At 37.1% G+C, this 23821-nt stretch overlaps 2 protein-coding genes and 1 pseudogene across 3 annotated transcripts; 1 reads left to right on the top strand and 2 right to left on the bottom strand.

Moving 5' to 3' along the window:
• Positions 1–1928: 1928 nt before the first annotated feature.
• On the bottom strand, positions 1929–4373 carry LOC109192674. The gene is made up of 2 exons (XM_019343369.1): positions 3031–4373; positions 1929–2985 (listed from the first exon to the last, which is right to left on the bottom strand). The coding sequence occupies exons 1-2, from the start codon at positions 4371–4373 to the stop codon at positions 1929–1931; spliced, it is 2400 nt and encodes a 799-aa protein (XP_019198914.1).
• Positions 4374–7913: 3540 nt separating this feature from the next.
• On the top strand, positions 7914–18333 carry LOC109192699. Of its 2 annotated transcripts, XM_019343403.1 has the most exons (5): positions 7914–7933; positions 16680–16765; positions 17468–17579; positions 17835–17897; positions 18047–18333. In XM_019343403.1, exons 2-5 carry the CDS (start codon positions 16686–16688, stop codon positions 18164–18166), a joined length of 375 nt encoding a protein of 124 aa, XP_019198948.1. In that variant the 5' UTR covers positions 7914–7933; positions 16680–16685; the 3' UTR covers positions 18167–18333. The 2 variants fall into 2 exon arrangements, with proteins under 2 accessions (XP_019198948.1, XP_019198947.1); XM_019343402.1 differs by lacking the exon at positions 7914–7933 and having other exon boundaries at positions 16392–16765.
• Positions 18334–18471: 138 nt separating this feature from the next.
• LOC109192675 lies at positions 18472–19624 on the bottom strand (annotated as a pseudogene).
• Positions 19625–23821: the final 4197 nt, after the last annotated feature.

The following is a 23821-nucleotide window of genomic DNA, read 5'->3' on the forward strand; positions in this document are numbered from 1 at the left end:
ACTTGGCAGGTTTATCTTATAAGCTACCTCACCAACCCTCTCAATTACCTCAAAGGGCCCATAAAACCTGGCTGTTAATTTGAGGTTGGACCTCACAGCTATAGAAGCTTGCTTATAAGGTTGTATTTTTAAGTAAACCCAATCTCCCACTTGGAAAACCCTCTCAGTCCTATGTTTATCAGCTTGTTCCTTCATCCTGGCCTGAGCTTTGGTGAGGTTTTCTCTAAGGATATCCACCATGATAGCCCTCTCCTTGAACCAGTCTTGTTCATCAATCTCTGTGAGCATCTTAAAGGTCAGATAAGGAGGAATGTACCCATAGAGGGCCTGAAATAGAGAGCATTGTAGAGATGTATTGAAATTGGTATTGTACCAATACTCAGCAAGATGTAACCACTTGATCCAACCCTTGGGCCTATGAAAAACCATACACCTTAAGTAAGTTTCAACACACCTATTCACCCTTTCAGTTTGTCCATCAGATTGAGGGTGATAGGAAGAAGACATGCTCAACTAAACCTGCATCTGTTTAAATATTCCTTTCCAGAACCTACTGATAAATATCTTATCTCTATCACTGACAATGTCTTGGGGCATTCCATGTAGTTTGTAAATGTTTTCCATGAACAAGTCAACCACTTTTTCAGCTGTAAAAGGGTGTGATAAGGCCAGGAAATGTGCATACTTGGTGAATCTATCTACCACCACCATAATGACACCATTTCCCTGAGATTTAGGCAGACCCTCAATGAAATCCATTGAAATTCCTTGCCAAGCTTGTTCTGGAATGGCCAAGGGCTGCAGTAGCCCAAGGTAGGCTACATTTTCCTCTTTACACCTTTGACACACATCACAGCATCTAACAGCCTTAATCACTTATCTTTTCATCCCTTTCCAGTAAAATATTTGCTTAAGCCTGTGGTAGGTTACCTGCTGCCCAGAATGGCCACCTAAGGGGGAATTGTGCATTTGGTCCCCAATTTGGATCTCAGGTGACCTGTGCTTCCCACATACAGCTTCCCCTTGTGCTTGATTAACCCTTCACTGATAACAAATGGGGCTTCTAGTTCTGCTGCAATCAATTGTTCAGTTAGGACCTTAGTGGCCAATTCATCACCTTCATAGCTTTTTAGGACCTCTTCCATCCATAAAGGATTGGCAGTTGAGATAGCCCTTAGCTCATCTTACCTCTCATTTTCCTTCCTGGACAAGGCATCTGCCACCCAATTCTCTTTACCTTTCTTGTACTGGATTTCATAACTGAGGCCTAACAATTTGGTGAGTCCCTTTTGTTGCATGGTTGTGGTGATCTTTTGTTCCAATAGAAACTTGAGACTCTGGTGATCAGTCTTGATGATGAAATGTCCTCCACATAAATAAGACCTCCACTTGTCTACAGCATTAATTATTGATAGATACTCCTTCTCATATATAGACAATCCCAAATGTTTAGGGCCAAACCCCTTGCTGAAATAGGCTATAGGTTTTTCTTCTTGCATAAGAACTGCCCCCATTCCCTTGTGACAGGCATCTGCTTCTACTACAAAGGTTTTTTTGAAATCAGGTAAGCTCAACACTGAGGCTGAGCACAAAGCTTCCTTCAACTGCTCAAAAGCTAGTTCTGAGTCCCCACTCCACTGAAAGGCATTTTTCTTTAACATATTTGTAAGTGGCCTACTTATGACACCATAGGATTTGATGAATCTTCTATAGTATCCTGTGAGCCCTAGGAATCCTCTTAGCTCCTTAATGTTACCTGGTTTTGGCCATTCTTTAACTGCAGACAACTTGCTAGGGTCAGTGTGCAAGCCTTTTTCAGAGATGATATGCCCCAAATATTCCACTTCCCTTCTTGCAAAGGAGCATTTGCTTAGCTTAGCCAACATTTGATTGTCCCTCATGATAATCAACACCTCCCTCAAGTGTTCCTAGTGGTTTTCCATGGAAGGACTATACACAAGTATGTCATCAAAGAATACCAGAACAGTTTTCCAGATCAGTGGTTGAAAAACATGATTCATAAGAGCTTGAAAAGTTGTTGGGGCATTTGTCAACCCAAATGGCATAACCTTGAATTCATACAACCCTTGATGGGTTCTAAAGGTTGTCTTGTACTCTTCCCCAAGCTTCATTCTTACCTGGTGATACCCAGCTCTCAGGTCTAATTTAGTGAAAACCTTGGCATGGGCCAACTCAGAAAATAAGTCTTCTATGAGGGGTATAGGGAATTTATTCTTGATAGTGATGTCATTTAAAGCTCTATAGTCCACACAAAACCTCCATGAATTTTCTTTTTTTGGAACCAGCAGTACAGGTGAGGCAAAAGGGGAGGTACTGGGTGAAATCAATCCAGCTGTAAGCATTTCATCTACCATCTTCTCCATAGTGTTCTTCTGTAAATAGGAATATCTGTAAGGTTTGGCGTTAATAGGTTTGGCTCTTGGGATTAAAGGTATCTCATGGTCAAAGGGTCTTGGAGGTGGCAGTGTCTTTGGTTCCTCAAACAAGTCTTGGAACTCCAGCAATAAGCTGTTCAACTCAAGCAAGTTAGGTTCTGCCAATCCAGAAGAGCTGATCTCTAGCAATGAACCTTGCAGAAGATATCCTTGCACCCCTCCCTTCTTCCATCTTCTAACCTCTTTCTTAGAAGCCTGTTGTAAAACAATACTCCTGGTTAGGCCTTTTAACCACACTTTCTTTCCCTCCTTACATAATGAAATGCCTGGGGTTCTAGTGTGTAGTTGGATTGGAGCATAGGTGTTAATCCAATCCATTCCCAGTACTATATCACATCCTCCCAACTTTAGGACTCTTAGGTCCTTCTTGAAACTCTCTTTCTGCACCTGCCAGCCAAGCCCCTTGCAGACTGAGTCACATATCAACTTCTCACCATTGGCCACTGTAACATTTAAAGTCTCAGTCTTAGTAGGGACAATCCCTATTTTCTCCAATACTCTAGGGTCCACAAAACAGTGGGTACTACCACTATCAACCAAGATAATCACTGTTTATCTCCCAATCAAGCCAAACAACTTAAGGGTGTTAATCCCCTCCCCTCCAATTACTGCATTCAATGTTACTTCCACCACTTCCTCTTCAGGTGTCAATAAGGTTTCCTTTTCCACCTCAGTAACCTCATTGAAATCCTTCACTGTTTCCTGTACTCCAGTACCTTCTATGATGTTAAATGTGGGGCTCTTGCATCTATGTCCAGGGGCCCAGGCTTCAAAACACCTGAAGCACCTATTTTGCTGCCTCAGCTGGTCTCTAAACCTACTGATCTCTGGTGATTGGGTATTAGGTTGGGGAGTATATGAGGCTGTGGTTTTGAGGGAGTTTTGGCTATTTTGGGATCTGGATGGCTCAGAGTTCTTTTGATTGAGGGTTCTGGGATTAGTTTGGGTTCTTTGGGTTGAGTAAGAAGGTTTTTTGGTGAAATGGAAAGGATTTTTCTGTGGCTCACTCACCTTCAAGCCTTTCTCAAACTGCCTAGCCACCCAAATGGCATCCTCCAGGCTAGTGGACTTGGTTGTCCTAACAAAGCATCTCAACTGTTGTTTCAATCTCACCACAAAACAATGTAAGAAATATTGGTCAGTTAAGTAGGGGTAATTTTGTAGAAGCAAGCCCTTATACTCTTCATATTTGTCAGCAAAGTTTATTATACTACCCCATTGTTTAAAGTTGGAGAACTCCTCCATAACATCCACATTATGCTCACTAAACCTTTTGCAGACTGCCCTGGCAAACTCTACCCACTGAAATCCAACTCTCAATCCATTCAAATACCCTTCAAACCATACCCCAACCTTGCCAGATAGATTAATACACAGAATGTTCAGTACCTCATCCCTGGGTATTCTGGCTAACATCAAGAACCTTTCACACCGTATTACCCACAACCTAGGGTTTTCATAATCAAACATAGGAAACTCTTGCTTATACCTTAGTAGAGGATCACCTCCTGGCCTTGCCTCAAAATGGACTCTCCTTGGCATTCCAGGCCTGCCAGCTCTCTTGGGGTCTACATTCTGAGCAAACTGGTTCTCCCCATGGCCTTCTTCATCCTCTGAGATCTCCTGTAGCTCAGCTGGATCCTCCATAGCAGGCTCCTTTCCCTGTCTCCGTCCAGGGTCAACACTACTCTCTCCTAGGCTGTTCTGATGAGATGGAACCTGCCCATGGACTGAGGGGGTACCCCCTGAAGGTGGAGGTGGCCTGTTGAGTCTCAAGAGTTCCATGATTTCAGCTTTCCAGCTCTGGATATCAGATCTCAGCTGTTGTGCATTATCCTCCACAGACTGACGAACCTCTGTTAGGCCACTGCCCTGCTCCATGACCAAGGCCTCGAGTTTGCTCATCCGTTCTTCCATGGCTGCTGACGTTGTAGTTACCATGGTGGGCTCTGATACCAACTATTACGCCCCTTAGAATTCACAGAAGAAAAATAGAAGCAATATAGGTAAAGAAGAAGAAGAATTTGAAGTTAAGGAAAGAAGTGTAAATTAGGGTTTTGATTCCCAAATATCCAAAAGCATAAAAAACCAAAAAATATCCATCTCCCTAATTTAAATTAGGGTGTTGATTCCCAAATATCCAAAAGCATAAAAAACCAAAAAACATCCATCTCCCTAATTTATTTACAAATTCGGAGGTTTCTCATAACAACTTCCACGAATCTCACTTCTGCAAATCCAGCTGCACTCTCCAACGACGTCGTCTGGTGGCCTCTTGCAACCGTTTTCAACGGCTACTTGCAACGACACCATTTCGCCCGATAATTCCAACGCTCCAACGACTAATATCAAAACGTCTCCGTTTGAGTAAGTGACCGTTTCTCTTGGTGTCAAGCGACGTAGTTCAAGTCCTTCGACTTATCCCTCAGACTCAACTCATGCATTTGCCTTCTCTTATGTTGCTTAATACTTCTGCTAGCCTCCTTCTCTCCATCTCTGGTGTTCAAGGCCATAACAAGGGCATGGGGCAGTCTGAGAAGCCGAGGGTTTTCAATTATTATTTCCGATTGGCCATGTTCGTCTTTGTCTTTCAAGAATTTCGGGAAGATAGAGAAAATCAAAGGGTCAAAAGCCATAGAATCCTGCAGCTCGAGAAGTGAAGTTTTTTGGGATCTGTCGAATGCTACGTATGATGCTAGGCCTGAACCAGTCAAAGGGTTTTACATTGTGGTACTGATCAACTCAGAAAATCAGAAATAGCCATGTTCCACGGAGACAAGGACGAGGAATCAAACGCCAAAAGGTGCTTCAATTCTGATGCGAAGGTGGCGAAACAATCGTTGATTTCACGGCGCGAGTATTTCTCTGCAAGGAGGTGTGTTTTCTCCACCAGGGCACGGTTTAGCGAGGGAAGGACGAGCCATGATATTGCGATCATGTGCATGAGAGAAGGGAAGGGATCGAAGAATTGGGCACTGTGGGTGGGGGTTGATAAGAGGGATGTGATTCAAGTGAAGTGGTTGCAGTGGAACTTCTGAGGAAACCAGACAATTTTCTTGCACGGATTGTTGGTGGAAATGATGTGGGATGTTTATGGGCGGTTGTTCGATGAGACATCAGACGGCGACGGTGCGGTGTTCATGTTTAGGACTAGAAGGGGACTGGAGAGCATGTTGTGGTTAGAGGAGAAGAATTTGGAGCAGAAAGAAGAGGAAATTGTTCGGTTTTCTTTGCTGATTGCAGCTCGTAAGTATCCTGACTAGGTGAAATCGAGGAGAAATGACAAGTTTTCCTTCCAACTTAACGCCTATTTGACAGAATATATAGCGGAGGACTAGGGCTGGTAACTTTTTAAAACTTGGAGGACGTCTCGTGGTCGTTTAGAAGTCGGATGACCACAACTGGTATATGGCTAATACTCAGAAGACAATTGGTGGTATTAAATTAATAACGAAATAAAACCAAAGACAAAACACAATAATTGACAATTAAATAATATTTACTCTTTGTTCATGCTCAAATTGAGATCTTAAGTTGAAAAAGACAAAAAATATTCTTAAACATTTAAGATTTCGATATGCCTTAAACGAAGAGGCGATCGACGTGATGAAGTTTGAAACTAAAATAATAATAATAGATAAAAATTGATACTAAAATAGTAGTCGTGGATGAAAATTGGTAAGAATTAAACATGTAAACACAAACTGTCATTTTAGTAATACTCATGAGACCAAAATTGGTATTTGCTCAACTCCATTCGAACACGTGAAGACTCCATTAAAAAAAATTAGAGGAAAACACAATTATATATATATATATATATATATATATATATATATATATATATATATATATTACAGAGAAGGGAGATACCCACATATACAAACTACTACGCCTCCAATTTTATATTTATCCATTAATTAAGCACCCAAATTAATTTCTTCGTATTCAAAATACTATATTCCCTTAAATGGGTAGCCAAGTGGGTGGGGCATGATTCTCATGTCTAAGGTTACGGGTTGATTCTTACTAACACCCTATTGGTCGAGCAAATCGTGCTAGGTCTTTGTAATGTGGTTTGAGGGCTAAAAAATCAGCGGTACAAAAGCTAGGAAAATCCAAGTCATCGATCTCCGAGGATAAAATACTCAAGCTATAAAATAATTTGATATTCGTGTTCGCAAGTCCATTGCGCACGAAAAATATCTTTTATGATATACAATTCAAACTCACTTAAAAAGGGATTTGTATTTATACTAATGCAAATCCACTTCCCTTTTCAATGTAGGATAAAGGGGTTTCTTCCAAGTAGGAATGTCAATTATACCCGTACCCGATAAGGAACCGAACTCCCGGCCCCTACTGGGACAGGGATAGATGAAGATATAAATAGGGGATCGGGGATCGGGGATCGGGGATCGGGGATCGGGGGAATTTTGAATTCCCCGCCAAGAACGAAGATGGGAATGAAGAGTACTCTCCCCACTCCGTCGCCGAATATATATATATATATATATATATATATATATATATATATATATATATATATATATATATATATATATATATGTATGGAGGAGATCAGGTGCGAAGAATCTCTAAGGTGAAACATAGGGTGAGATCTGAGCTGTTGATCAAATCTAGATCAACGGCTCAAATCAATGAAAATTTTAAAAAAATAAAAATGTGCTTCCTGATTCTACTCATACCATTGTTGAACATATGCACCTTAAATGTTGAATTGGCGCACCTTAAGTGTTTAAATGACGCACCTTAAGTTTTAAAATGACGCACTTTCAATGTTAAAAATGATGCACCTTAAGTGCTAAAATGACGCAACTTAAGTGTTAAAATGGCGCACCTTAAGTATAAAAATGGCACACCTGAAGTGTTAAAATGCCGCACCTTTATTGTTAAAAATGACGCACCTTAAGTTTTAAAATGACACACCTTAAAGTGTTAAAATGACGTACCTTAAGTGTAGAATTGGTGCACCTTAAGTTTAAAATAGCACAACTTAAGTGTTAAAATAACGCATCTTAATCTTTGAAAATACGCACCTTAAGTGTTAAAATGGCGCACCTTAAGTGTTAAAATGACGCACCTTAAGCGTTAAAATGACGCACCTTAAGCTTTCAACAATGCGCAAAATTAACATAATGCCTCCACATTTTAATTTATTTTATTTTATTTATGTTCATTCTAGACGGTTGATCTTGGCAAGATCAATGGCTATGATTAATCTGCATATTTTACTTGGAGACCTCTTCCGCATTTGACATATATATATATATATATATATATATATATATATATATATATATATATATATATATATATATATATATATATATATATATATATATATATATATATATAGGAGTGATCACATGTGGTCATGTTGTTAGGTGTGGTCATATGGTCAATTATAGGTCATTAGATTAGATAGATCCAATGAATCATATTAATCAAGATTTTTTCAGTATTTTCGCGCACATTCTCCTACCCAACGAACTGCAAGGGTAAACTCGTCATAAAACACCGGAATAGAGGAAATCACATTGTTGTGTATTTTATTACACTATTGGTGCATGTTGTCAACACTGTTGGTGTATTCTGAAAGTTGACCGCTATAAATGGCCATTGTAATTACCATAACAGGGGAATATACCATTGGTGTGTTTCACTGTGGTGTGTTTTATTACACTATTGGTGTATGTTGTCAACATTGTTGGTGTATTCTGAAACCCGCCCGCTATAAATGGCCACTGTAATTACCATAACACCCCCACTTACCAAAACGCGCGAAAATTCTCAGAATTATCACTACCGTTAGATTAAACTAATTCAACGATACAGATACGACCACACCTAATGACATGACCACATATGAGCGCTTTTCTATATATATATATATATATATATATATATATATATATATATATATATATATATATATATATATATATATATATATATATATATATATATATATATATATATATATATATATATATATATATATATGCGTTACGTTATTTATTTAAATGTTTTTTAATATTTTTATAACTTATAAACGAGGTGGGGATTCCCCATCTCTGGGTAATCTCCGTGAGGATGCGGATGTGGGGATTTTTCCCTTCCCGCAGAGATGGGGAATCGGGAATAAAGTCGGGGGCGGGTAAGGGGAGTATTTCCCCAGCCCCCGCCCCCGCCCCGCTCCATCTCATTGACATCTCTACTTCCAAGCATTCCCATAACTATTTTCCCAACTCAAATGCACTATGTATGTTTTTGAAAATGAATTTCTCATTCACCTATTATCCGTTGAACGTATAATATATTAGTTTTTCATCTCACGTAGGAGAACATGAATTCACTTTGACCCAATCCAAATCAGAAGTAGACCCATTGATATTTGTACTATAAAATAGCCACTTACAATGTTATTTTTTGCTAAATTTTCAACAGTACATTTACTCAGTACAAATCCTCAGATAGTGGTTGTAGGTTTCCCTCGCCACCCCAAATAAAAACTATAAATTTTCAGTAATATTTGAATTTCAAACCTTGCTCGTCATTGGATCAAAACACCGTTGGTCAGAGCAACCTCAATTAATAATGAAAAGAGTTAATAACCAAAATGGTCCCTCGACTATGCAGTAATTACCAATTTGGTCCTCGACTATCATTTTTACCCAATTAAGTACTCAACTACGTAATTGTTACCCAATTTAGTCCTATGTCAATTTGACTGTTTGTTGACTGTAAATAGTAGGGATAAAATTGTAATTGTACAGATTTTTCCTTCTTTTCCATTCAACGCCGATCGGCTTCCAAGTTCCGAGTTCCGAGTTCCGATCGTCACAGCACTTTGAGACCACATAGCAGAAGTATTCAAACTCTCTACATTCCTCAATGTAGATGAATTGAATTTTCCACTCATGCCAAGCCCAGAAACTTTAGGGGGCGTTTACTAACAGGAAATTTTCAAGAATTTTCGGAAATTGAAAATTGAAAACAGCCTAGGTGTTTACTATGTTCTTTTCCCATTTCCAAAATTGAAAACTCTTCTTCTTCTTTTCAAGAAATTTGGAACACAATAAAAAGTTGTTTTCAAAACAGAGAATACACGCGTGAACAGTAGGTCTACATATCGAATCCCTTCCGCCAGCCATATTTCTTCTTTATTTTCTTCTTTCCACGCCCACCATCCAAGCTCCTGAATAGTAGGTCTACCGATCTGCTTTGCTACTGATACGCTTGAACGGACCTCCGGAACCACATCCTCTCGCTACCACGCCGGAAAACCCATGCCCACCATCCAAGCTCCGGAACAGTAGGTCTACCGATCTGCTATTTGCTGCTGCTACGCGTGAACGGACCTCCGGAACCACATCCTCTTGTTGCCACGCCGGAAAACCCATGCCCACCATCCAAACTCTGTCTGACGCCACTGTAGTCTGCCAAAGACGAAAGAGATCGTCGGAGCATACTGTCGGCTTGCAAACATCCAACTGCACCGTCGCTACCATCCACCGCCGTCCACCTGATCTGCTGCTTCAGGCCTTGCATGTTCGACTTTGACAGATCCACCGCCAGCGAAACTGATTTAGAATTTATTAAAGGGAAAATGACACTTTTTCCCCCTGAGTTATATACCTATAGCACTTTTCCCCTCTCAATTATTGAAGTGGCTGTTTTTCCCCCTGAAATGTTAAATGGACATATTTACCCTTAAAATAAACATTTAAAATAAATATTTTATTTATTTTTCTTTCCAACAAATTATGACCATAATTTGATTCAAACCAAACAAACACTATAGCAACCAAACCGAAATATTCCAATTACAATTTAGAATCGAAACCCGATATTTAAAGTTTATTAAAATCGCGAACCAGAACGGACGGTTCATGTTCCGAACTAAAAAATAAAATACATTTATTGTTGAATTTAGGCTATTTTAAAATAAAAAACAAAAATTTAAAATAAAGACGCTTCAAAATCGCGAACCGGATCTAGAACCCCCGGTTCACGGTTCAGCCGTTCAGGATCCAATTTGTTTGATTCATAATTTTAATAAATTGAAATCCAAATGTTGGGTTATAGATCTGAATCATAACCGAAAATTTTTAATTCGATTGCTTTAGTGTCCGGTTCAGTTCGAACCGAACCGTGGTCATCCCTACGTATACGCAATAATTTGTTGGAGAAGTAAAATAAATAAAATATTTACTTTAAGGGTAGAAATGTCAATTTAATATATCAGGGGGAAAAACCACCACTTTTAGAATAATTGAGGGGACTAATGTGCTTACCTAAATAATTGAGGAGTCAAAAGTGCTATAAGTATGTAACTCAGGGAGAAAAAGTGTCATTTTCCCTTTATTAAATTAGTTTACATTCACTGCTTCCATTCTTCTTCTCTTGCTTGTCTCAATCTGATTCCCAGGCTGACAATGTTGACTTTTTTGTTAATAAGATATCCTCGGATATGAAGCTTAGAAGTTAAGACAATTTTTGAAAACTGAGAATAGAGAATTGAAAACAGAAAATTGAAAACAGAGAATAAAAAATAGAAAATAATTTTCTGTTAGTAAACGGGCCCTTATTGTTCCTTTCTTTTACTTTCTTTTTTATCTTTAAACTTTAGTGCACAGTTTCAGACCTCCACTCATTCAATTTGTTTAGAATCTCCTTCTTAGCTTTCTCCATCAGCATCTTTTCAGACTTCCACACAGCTTGAGAACAAGAAGACGCCAACTGCCTATCCACATGCACAGTTAACCGGATACAGCTCTGGAAGAGCACCTTCCATCGAACCACCAGCACTGCCTTTAGTCCACCTAGATCCCTACTCCTCACTCAATTCAACTGCTGCCAATGTATTAGCCTGAACTGGGGCAGGGGGGCCGGAACATCCCAACCCAATATATAGACCTGCAGACATATTTGAATATGTACGGGTCTCCACAGGCGAGTTATCCGGTGATGCACACACGTCCGGTCCCCACAAGCGAGTTATCCGGGGAATAAATCTTATTGGTCTCATGTGTGTAAACTCCCTAGTGCTATTAGGCCTACCATACCTACCTGTAGAAGCATAGCCTTTGTCTGCATAATGCACTGGATTCGAAGAATAACTATTAATGTCCTAGGAGTTGGCCGGTGAGGCTATTGGTGTAGACAAACACGTAAAGCACCATAAATAACAAAAATAAATGTTTGCTAGATTCTTGACGGTCAGAACTCGGAAGCCGATTATCACTTATTGGGGATTGGGGAGGAAGGATAAATCTTGTAAAATTATAATTTTATCCCCATTTTTGATAGTCAACAAACAATCAAATTATCAGAGGACTAAATTGGATAAAAATTGTATAGTTGTGGACTTAATTGAGTAAAAATGGTAATCGAGAACCAAATTATAATTACGGCATAGTCGAAGGACCATTTTAGTTATTAACTCTAATGAAAATGTAGATTTCCCAATACCGTAGCTTAAAGCAATCGCAAAGCAAGCCTGCGTAGCTAGTCTTCACTTTCATAGAAGAGTATGGTCGGCCATGATTAATGGTTTGAGAGATGACAAAGATGAACAGTTTGTTGCCCAGATTTTTTGGTGTAATTAAAACGTGAATAAAAATGGCTCTTCTTAAAGAGAATCTTATTGCAGATCGACGTACTTCAGTACTTGTCCTCACGATGTACTTTCCAGAATTTTAAAGTAACCAAATTCACATAGAAAAACATGGTCTCGCTGTCGGTGACACAAAACTCGTGAATCATGAACCAAACAAAATTTAAGGTCCAAAATATTCGAAAGTAGTGGACATACTTAAATACTCGTATAAGATTACATCAATAATCTGTACAAACACATCAGTGAAACATACTGTTAGTTGTAGCACTGAAAATATAAATGAAATACTCGCACGGGCTTAACTCAATGGTTTAGTGAGCAGTATTTGGGAGAAGAGACCAAAGTCCAAACTTCGGCGGCGGCAGTGTGTAATTCAGTCACCGTGATTTACAACTTCCCACAATGCTCTGTCGGGTCGGAGTAATAACAACAAAGTTTTAAGTTCGAATCGTTTCCCTAAAAAAAAAAAATTCGACTCTTAGTGAGAGCACCTTACTGGTATTTCTAGGTTTGATACACCTAAAAAATCATTAATTTTTTTTTAGGTATATTGTTAGACTTTTATTTGTGTTTTTAAAATTTTTCCAACGTACCAATACATCAAAAAAATTCAAAAAAAAAATTAAATTAAAATTTCCAATGTACATAAAATCAATGTACCAAAAGTTATATTGAAAAATTTTAAATTTTAATGATACATCTGTAGACACAGGAAATTTGAAGTCGATAAATGGGCTAGTTCATATGTTCGGGGCTTCGTTGGATGAAATTGGACCAATTATTGATTTATTTGGATTAATTAAATTGACCCAATTCTCCGAATTAAATATAAATTGAAGACTAATGGACTCGGATTATAAGGACGATCTGTATTTGGCCAGCAATAAGATATTCAATTTAATTATTGAATTTAAAGAGCAAATGCCAATTTTAGTCCCACGACTATTAGCAAAATGACGGTTTTAGTCCACATGTTTAATTCCTACCAATTTTCATCCACGACTATTATTTTTGTACCAATTTTCATCCACGACTATTATTTTAGTACCAAAATTCATCACGTCGGTCACCCATCTATTTAAAACATCCCGAAATCTAAAAATTTTAAGGGCATTTTTGTCCTTTCCAACTTAATATTCCAATGTGAGCATAAATAAATGAATTTAAGCCCAAAGATTGATCCCAATTCGCAATTCTCCTCCTCATCCTACATTAATTTGAGAAGGAAAACTGCGAATTGGGATAGATATTAGGACTTAAATCCCTTTATTCATGCTCAAATATGAATCCTAATTTGAAAAGCACGAAACTACCATTAATAATTTCATATTCCGGCATGTCTTAAACGAAGGGGTGACCGGCGTGATGAATTTTGGCACTAAAACAATAGTTGTGGATGAAAATTGGTACTAAAACAATAGTCGTGGATGAAAATTGGTTGGAATTAAACATGTGGATCAAAACTGTCATTTTGCTAATACTCGTGGGACCAAAATTGGTATTTGCTCGAATTTAAATATGTGACAAGATATTCATATATTTAGATTAGTTAGTTATTTAATTTGAATATGTGATAAGATATTCATATATTTAAATTAATTAATTATTTAATTTGAATATGTGATAAGGTTATGAACCTGAATACAATGGTGGCTAGATACATTGTGGATAAATGTTCATATTATTCTAAAATGTTAATTGATAATATAAGGATAATATTGAAGAGTTTGGGTTCTAGTGAAAGTCTTCCATATTCTCCCCTATAAATAGAGCTCTTCATTCATTCCAAAAATCACACTTGAAGAGTTGAAGAGAAGCTCTGAATTCAAGATCAAATTAAGCTCTGGATTGAAGATCAAACCAAGCTAAAGGATTGAAGATCAAATTCCAAAAAATCAAGCCAAGCTAAAGGAAGATCAAATCAAGCATCCAAGAAATCAAGTCAAGCTAGAGTGGATTGAAGATCAAATAAGCTAAGTTAAAGTGGATTGAAGATCAAGCCAATTAAAGACCGGAGGCCCTTCAACGAAGATTAAGCAACAAAGCCCACCAAAATTTTCAAATCAAGTAAACCAAGTGAAGAATCAAAGGACTTCTTGATAGAGATCTTGTACCCGCGCAATTTGAAATTTGAATATATATACCTGTACAACTTTTCTTGTTTACAACATCAGAAATATCTCAAAATTTTCAAACATGATGCGTTAGAAAGTAATAGAAATCATACCTAGCTAGAGAAATTCATGTTTGGTAGTAAGATGTATAATAATTTAGGGTGTGATTCTGCTTATGATTAATGAATTAGTCTTTTATTTTAAAAAAATTAATTTAGGGTGTGTTTGATTCACGCATAAGAATCGGAATCGGAATAGAAATTAAATACGTGGTAATGATAATAGATTTTGGTGAAAGCATTTTGCATGTTCGGTAGTAGGATGGAATTGGAATAATTACCAATATTGATGTTTGGTTATGTATGACCTATAGTGGGAATAAATATTTTAAAAATAAAAAACAAAAGATCAAGACAATTGATCATAATATAATGACATCTAAAGCACCAATATAAAAAAAAAAAAAAAATCAAAAGCAAAAATCTAAAAGCACTAATCTAAACTTAAAAATCATATTACCAATATGATGGAATAATACTATACCATTTTTAATTAGGGAATGAGATTTTTAATTGAAGGGTAATCAAATCTCATAGTTGTGTTCTAAAAAGTTGTTCTAAATATCCCTATCCCGCAAGGAAACAAGAATGATATGGTGATATGGGACAAAGATGAAAAAGGGATATTCACTGTGAAGAGTTGTTATAAAGCCATCTCAAATAATATGGACTTGGTGCCCCGGACTTGGTGCCCCGCCCAATCTGGTCAGCAGTATGGAATGCGCACATCCCTCCCAGGGCAAAGATTTTTCTATGGCAAGCTTGCACAGGATGCCTTCCAACGACCGACAAGCTGCGACAAAGGAGAGTAGATTGCAACCCCACTTGCCCCTTGTGTAATGAAGCAGATGAATCTGTATTCCACGTCCTTGCATACTGCAGGCTGGCGACACAGTGCTGGAGTTTTTTCGAGAGGCTGCCTGACAAGGATCAGTTCCAGAACTTCACAGATTGGATCGGACAGATTTTTGCCACCCTACAGCATCCTCAAATCTGTCTCTTTATCCTTATTTGTTGGAATATATGGCGTGCAAGGAATGATAAAGTTTGGAAGAATGTTTCAACCCCAGCTCGAGTCATTGTCGAAAACTCAAAATCTCTTTGGAAAGATTGGAAAGCCTGTTCAGATGTGGCAACTGATCTTGGCCAGAGGCAGAACCAATTCATAACTAGATGGCTATATCCAAAGCCGGGTTGGTTAAAGCTCAACGTGGATGCTGCTTTGGATGTAAACTCAGGGAAGATGGGGTTGGGATGGGTGCTCCGTGACCATCATGGTAGCTTCTTGTATGCTGTTAGTTGCCCATGGAATGGTGTCTTTTCCCCCAGAGAAGGTGAAGCACTCGCCATTAGGGAAGCACTCAGTTGGTCCAAACGGCTTAATTTGGAGTTCCTTCATGTCGAAACGGATTCCTTACTAGTGGTTCAAGGTCTCTCTTCTCTTGATTGTGTCACCTCTTTTGATCTCTTATTAGCTGATGTTAAGGATTTACTGAGCACTTTTGCTCATAGTTGTATCTCTTTTGTTAAACGTTCTGCGAATCGGATGGCCCATAGTCTAGCAAGGGAGTCCATTTCTATGTCTGAACGTATGGAGTGGACTGCTGCCCCTCTTGCCTTCATTTGTAATTCTCTTTACCATGACTTAATATAAGTTGTTGTTTGCTTTCAAAAAAAAAAAAAAAAGTTGTCAACTAAACACTAACAATGATTTTGACTCTTATTCTGATGTGTAAACCCATGAACCAAACACACCCTTAAAAGTATTTGAATTGATACTAGTCAAATTCATTTGAAATTAAATTTCATGTGAAATTTTTTCAAAATAGTACATCATCATTATTAAATTATTACGGATTATAATATTATAATAAATATATCATTACTAATCAAACAATACAATTACATAATATAATTCATGAACCAATAATTAATAATCATTGTTACATTATCCATTAATAATTTGTAAATCAATACAAAATTATTATTAATAACTAACACGAAAAATGACTTTGACTTTTTAAACAATAACAAGACAAACAAAAATCTTTTTTTATGATTTTAGATAATAAGACAAATTGAAAAGAGTTATTCCTTGTTTTGCCTAAATTCAAAATTTTTTTCGAATTGAAATCCATTTCAATATGTTGTCACCATCGGAGAAAGCACCCGTTGTACTCTCCCTAACCGCCTAACTTCCGGTGATGAGCTAAGCCTAACTGCATAACCTACTGGACTGCTCTCTTTATTCTTTCCTTCTGCTTCTGGAAATGGCATTTGTAACACATCACTCCTTCACTCTGATATGACCCGACCCGAGTTGATCATGTTGCAGCGAGGTCACGGAAAGAACAAGGAGAAGATGGTGAGGAGCAAGCGGACAGTAGTCCTGATTGTGTTGGGGCTGGCAATGGTGATGGGCTTAGCTATCTACTTGCGTCTTTGGACAATCGAATACCGCATCACTACCGACGAGACCGAACTAATCAGGTATAACCCTTTCGTTCCTCTTTGTGTTTTCTGTGAATTTAGGGTTGGAGAACATTCGACCAAGAACTTCATTTGGATTGTGCATTGAATCAAGAATGGATGAAAGTTGATTTGTGGTATCTACAATATGTTGTTGGCCTCTGTTCTTGTTACTAGGTTTATTACTTTTGATAAAAATTGTAATATATTTTCTTCATATGGAGACGGGAGTTAATTGTCTGTGCTAGGATTGGTTTCTTTCATCATTGGGATTGGTGGATTTTGAATTTCTTTTCAGCCATAATATATGCAGTAGAGAAACAGCTTGAACTACTGAACTAGTTTCAAGGTTGATGACTGATGAAAAAGAATTGCCAAATGAGCAAAACAATTTCGATTTTTGTATGGGAAATGAAGTAGTCTTAGCTTTCTGTTCTGGTGTACAAGTATGTGTGTTTCTAGACTAATCTGAATGTGCACTACGTCATTCATCAATTGAATTTCAACTGTAGATTAAAAAACGAATTGGCAATTGAGTCTAGAAAGAGTGAAAGACCATAGCCATGGTTAAACATAATTTGATCTACTCTATGAAATGTGATGTTGCACTGTATTGACTGCAGAATTGTTAGCAGTTATAGTTAGTTATTCAAAATTCTTTCTCAAAATCAAGTAACATGATGAATGACACTGCTTTTATCCTCTACTTTGGGTTCCTTTTAGGAAACAATTTGATCTTGCTAATAGAGAAGCAATGGATGAATCTGCATATTGGAGGAGTAGATTTGATGAGGAGGCAGGACAGGTTAGCAACTGCCAGAAGGAGCTACTTGAGGTGAGTGCACACATATTTGTGGCTTATTGTTGTTGTTGTATATCGTTATATTGGGTGGGGACTGGGGGGTTGGGGGAGTGCAGGACCAATAGAAAAGTTTATGAAGAATGAGAAGGAAAACCGAAAACCAAACAAAATCGTTTTGTTTATCTTGTATGATGCTATAGGAAACTCTTGATTGAAGCACTTTAAATTACAAATGCTATGCCTCAAATTGACACTCACTTATATGTATTGGTATATGTTGTGCCTAAGATTAAGCAGTCTTCTGGGGTGGAGGGTACTGGCATCAATAGCAAATTGGAATCATTACGAAAGGTAATTAAATACTTAATATAATGCCTCTTGAGATCCCTGTCATATTTTTTTAATGCAGTAGTTGAGTTATTACCAGCCAGCCCTTTTGGAATCTGTTCCTTGCTAGATCTTTTTTACACAATTTCAATTTTGATTTTGTCAAATACCAGGAAAACATGGACTTGCTTGATAAGATTGAATCTTTGAAACAAGAGCTTGGATCAGTAAAGTTGAAATGCAGCATGAAACAACCCATGGGAGTTTTTGCTATTGAGGGAACACCTAAGTAAGCTGCTTAAGGAATTTACAGTACTTTTATGCTTCCAGTAAAGGAATTGTAGAGGGCAAGAAATATTATATGATTCACTTACGTTGAGTTGTTCTGTTATTTTTGAAAGGAGCAATGCTTACTGAATTTGTAGAGTTCTTAGTTCTCTGAGAGTTCATGACCACCAAATTCTAAGATGATCAGGGTGCATTTACTAACTGTGAAAATGAAAAATAGAGAATTAGAAATGAAAATTGCCTTGACTTTTTACTAAGGTTGCTAGTCTAAGGATTTCAGTGTAGGAGTGGTTATGCTAAATTGGATGTAAGCCTCAAATTCCAGTACTAGCATAAATGCATAATAATAAATTCCTACAAAATTGAATTGCTTGGACCAGCAAACCAAATAAAAAAGTAAGTTGAATGAATAAAAAATGAATGATCTCTATACAACATAATAAGAATATTTAACCAGAAGCAACACTTCCAGCAAAATAGACATAAAAAAGATTATTAAATATAAGGACAGAACCATAGGTGTAAAATTTTTAAAAGCCACCACCACGGAGACGGAGCACGAGGTGAAGGGTGGACTCCTTCTGGATGATATAGTCTGCAAGGGTGCGCCCATCCTCAAGTTGCTCACCAGCAAAGTTGCTCACCAGCAAAAATCAGTCGCTGCTGGTCTGGAGGAATACCTTCCTTGTCCTGAACCTTTGCTTTAACATTGTCAATTGTATCTAAGCTCTCCACTTCCAATGTGATTGTCTTCCCTGTCAAGGTCTTGACAAAGATCGGCATCCCTCCCCTCAGACGCAGCACCAAATGGAGTGTCATGACTTCTTTTGAATGTTGTAGTCTGCAAGTGTCCTCCCATCCGCGAGCTGCTTGCCAGCAAAAATCAGTCGCTGCTGATCTGGGGGAATGCCTCCCTGAATCTTTGCTTTAACATTGTCAATTGTATCTGAGCTTCTCCACTTCCAATGTGATGGTCTTCCCTGTTAAGGTCTTGACGAAGATCTGCATGCCTCCCCTCAGTCGCAGCACCAAATGGAGTGTTGACTCCTTTTAAATGTTGTAGTCTGCAAGTGTCCTCCCATCCTCGAGCTGCTTGCCAGCAAAAATCAGTCGCTGCTGATCTGGGGGAATGCCTTCCTTGTCCTGAATCTTTGCTTTAACGTTGTCAATTGTATCTGAGCTCTCCACTTCCAATGTGATGGTCTTCCCTATTAAGGTCTTGACAAAGATCTGCATCCCTCCCCTCAGGCGCAGCACTAAATGGAGTGTTGACTCCTTCTGAATATTGTAGTCTGCAAGTGTCCTACCATCCTCAAGCTGCTTGCCGGCAAAGATCAGCCTCTGCTGGTCTGGGGGAATGCCTTCCTTATCTTGGATCTTTGCTTTAACATTGTCAATGGTATCTGAACTTCAACCTCAAGTGTGATGGTCTTTCCTGTGAGTGTCTTCACAAAGATCTGCATCTGTAATTATACATTTTTTTTAGTAACTGTAATTAAACATTATAATTACTATTGTTTAAAAAAAAAAAAAACATTATAATTACTATCAAAGCTACTCCAGATTACAGCATTACAAATTCATATCACCAAGCTATAATATATTATATATACAAGGAGCAGTACAAATTGACATTGCACTTAAAAGCAATAAACATCAACCCACCATCAGAAACCTGTGTTTAAAACATAATCTTTTGGTTGAAAAAGATGAATTCAATCTTCTTATGTATGATTCACAACCCATATAAACCAATGGCATATCTATACCCAATAATAAAAAATCACCAAATGCATATAGATCTGCAGAATTCTCTATTCACATGGTTCAATTTTACGATTGTTAAAATCTGGAATGAATTTTATCAGATTCTTGTGGCAAATATTTATCTCATGTTTATACACACCCCACAAAAAAATCCCAGAATCATATTTATCGAGAACATCAATACGGAGTATTTGCAAACAGAATAGAACCCTTCATCCACCACTACCACCACGAGCAGTGAACGTAAATTCATGAATTAAAATATAACAACACAAAAGATGACAATCAATTCAACGAGCGACACCCGAATCAAGTTACTGCGTTCTTTTCGAATCTAAAAACCATCAGAAACATAAATAGCATCAATATCCTAACACAATTGAACTCTTCATCCGCAAGCACAATGAATTTCACGAAACGGATTCCAAAATTTTCAATATTATAGCAATTCAACAAGGATCAGAAATAAGGATAAAAAAAGAAAGTAAGAAATTTACCTTGAGAGTGCATATAGGGAATCAACCAAATGAAGAAAAGAGATCTCCGTTTTAGCGCCTATGTAATTTGATGATAAATGAAATGTCGAGAGAGGAGTATATATAGGTAGTGGTTGCCGAGTAGGGTCCGCGAAATGTGTGGGGGTGCTTGCTGCGGTAAAGATGGATTGGCGGCGTTAAAATCTCCTACAAAATTAATTATTATTTGAGTTAATTCCATATTTATTCCACAAATTTAATAGGTTTTTTAGATGAGTAATGCTATTCACTTCCTAAAAATTTTCCCTCCTTGATATTGTTACAAATATATATTATTAATGGACATTATTAGGTATTTATTCTTGTAACGGTTGAAACGGTTTCTGGAATTTATTGTATAGATTATCTTGTACCCTATATATAATGTACCATTGTACAGAATGTATAGAGAATGAATATGAGATTCCCCTTTTTCTCTCTATTCTATTTTTCCTTATAACACGTTATCAGCACCTGATGCTTTACCGAATGGATTATCAGAGTTTGATTTTACCTACCGTGATGCTAATCTCTGGATTGGTGTCGAGAAGGCGAGATCATCCAGACGGGGACGCCGTTGTGAATCCCGTAGCCTCCCGCCTCATCCGTCGCGCCAATCAAACTTCGTGGTTATCACCGATCGTAAATCTTGAGGCCTGCCGCAATGGATACTTCTCGCAATCCGATCGGCGAGTCAATGATTGGGAGATGCGGAACTTCTGATCTGATTTCTCTCTTGTTGGATCTTCCTCAGATCAGCATTACGGGATCTTGAGGAATAGATCTCGCAGTGCGTTTTTTAATACAAAACACAGACACCACCAGCCGTTGTCGTTGTCGCCGAGAAGAATCAGCCACCGCCGTCTGCCACCCCGTTACCGCCACTAAGAGTTTCAACCTGGAAATCCAGAACCGAAAATGCTCTAGCAATTTTGAGAGAAAAGGATGATCTGGATGGACTGATCGCCGTAGCGAACTAATCTGGATGGACTGATCGCTGATCAGCCGTAGGCGGCTCCTTGGATCGTTGTTGCGCGGCCGACAAGTTTCAGGCGTGAATAAGAGGCGGACAAAGGAGCAGCGTCAACACCGACGCCGTCCGTTCCATTCTCCATTGACCAGCCCAATACAATTGGTCGTCTTGCAGATACGTACAATTCCCTCTCACTTCATATTTGCTACTATGTCTGCATATATATATATATATATATATATATATATATATATATATATATATATATATATATATATATATATATATATATACTAGCATTTTGTACGCGCGATGCGCGAAAACTTATGCCCAATATTAAAATATTTGTAAGTAACAAAATTTTAAAAATTAGTTAAAATTATGTTTTGCAATTTCTTAAATTGATGATACTTTTGAATTATCATATATTTGAATAATATAGTGATCAAAAAAAAAAAATTATACTTTTATATAATAATAATTTACAAATAATACTAAGCTAGCACTCACATATATGATATATTGATATGGATACACAAATAATATACATATATATATATATATATATATATATATATATATATATATATATATATATATATATATATATATATAAATATTTAATTAAAATATAATTTATAATTAAATTAATTGTTATATGATCATTTTAATAAAATGATAATTAAAAATAGGAAAAAGATATGATAGATGTAGGTGTATGGTAAGATTGGTAGATATATTAAAAACTAACGGTGTTATAACGGTGTAAGGGTGATTTTGTCCAATGCAAATGAATGTACAACAATTAAAGCACAATGTATACATTTATTAGCATATAAAAAAGGGACAAAAATCAAGGACATAACTTGTATTGACACTTATTATGTTTTTAGATATATATATATATATATATATATATATATATATATATATATATATATATATATATATATATATATATATATATATATATATATATGTATGTATGTATGTATGTATGTGTATGTATATATGCAGTAGTATGTCTGTGTGTGCATATATATATTCCTTTGCGGCAAATTCAATCTAGTGGCAGCGCTAATTACATTCTAGGCACCGGGAAGCAAGTGTGCGATAGCTTCGAATTTTTTCAGGCGATGGATCACTACTGTTTTTTCCTTACCTTCACTCCTTGTTAATGCTAATATATCCACGTATTTGGTGTGATCTCATGGCTTTGAAGAAAATATACAGTTAGTGATTTAATTAATATACTTGCTAATTGCTAATTATATTATTTTGTGATTAATATTTGGAGGTTAATGTTGCCTTGCCTTATATGATCAAATGCTTGGAATGCTATGTTGTCTGGGTACATGCAAAATGGAATGCACACTTATGGGTCAAACCAATCTGTATGTGTACATATATATGTGCATGCGTTACTTTGCATCTTTTATATGAGGCTATAGGCTAATCATGGTCCCTTATTTTAGTGTTAATCATACTGCTAATTTGGTTCATTTTGGACCCTCGCATGCCTGAAAAACTATGATCACTGTAGCTTGAAAATTATATTCGTAAAAAAATATCTGTTGAATTCCTTTTGGCCTGAAACTTTTTGGGAGAACCTGGACTTACGATATTTTATGTATTTAAAAAGATTTTCTCAAAATATGCTTTGGTTGTTCCAGAAAAATTCGGTAAAGTTCTGGCAGTGTCCTGCCAGTTATTTTTCTGTCTGGCGCAGTGTTGAAAATTTTTTTGGAAAATATACTTCCAGACCTTTGATTGGCATGAAAATTTTTATGTACATTCTAGATTTGGTGAACTTCGTATCTCAAACATTTTTTTTTGCCAAAATGTGTTACCGTTTCCCCCCAGAAAATTCTGCAATTTGGGTCAAAGTTGCTGAAATTTGCTATCAATTTCAGTATCTTGAATTATTTAAGCACATTGAGAAGTTGATTATTTGAGAATATACACATATATTTGCATGATGATAGCAATACTCACATTGCATCAGACTTGGCATTTGAATGCCTAATTGGTTTTTGGGATAGCAAATTATGATGTTGGCAACACAGTTTCATTTGTTCATAATGTGTTCAGAATTTGAGAACTTCTATTTGTTCAAATTTGCTTTGTAGCTATGTGAACCATAAAACAAAGAGGATTTGTTGTTTTCTCTTGTTGATAACAAATATTTGCTATAGGCCATGAATGCTACAACGTGAAGTAAACTTTTAAGACAAATATTTTTAAAGTCATAGTATTATTTGAGCTTTAAACCATAAAACAGTGAGATAGTTCTGTTAAGGTGCACCTGTCGTTGCTAAACCTTAGCTTGCATGTGATTAAATGCTACTATGACCTGTTAAATTTATTTGCATAAAATTTGTTAGGCTTACTGCTGCCCGGACATT

This window comes from Ipomoea nil, unplaced genomic scaffold, assembly GCF_001879475.1.
Source record: "Ipomoea nil cultivar Tokyo-kokei standard unplaced genomic scaffold, Asagao_1.1 scaffold1830, whole genome shotgun sequence".
Taxonomy (NCBI): domain Eukaryota; kingdom Viridiplantae; phylum Streptophyta; class Magnoliopsida; order Solanales; family Convolvulaceae; genus Ipomoea; species Ipomoea nil.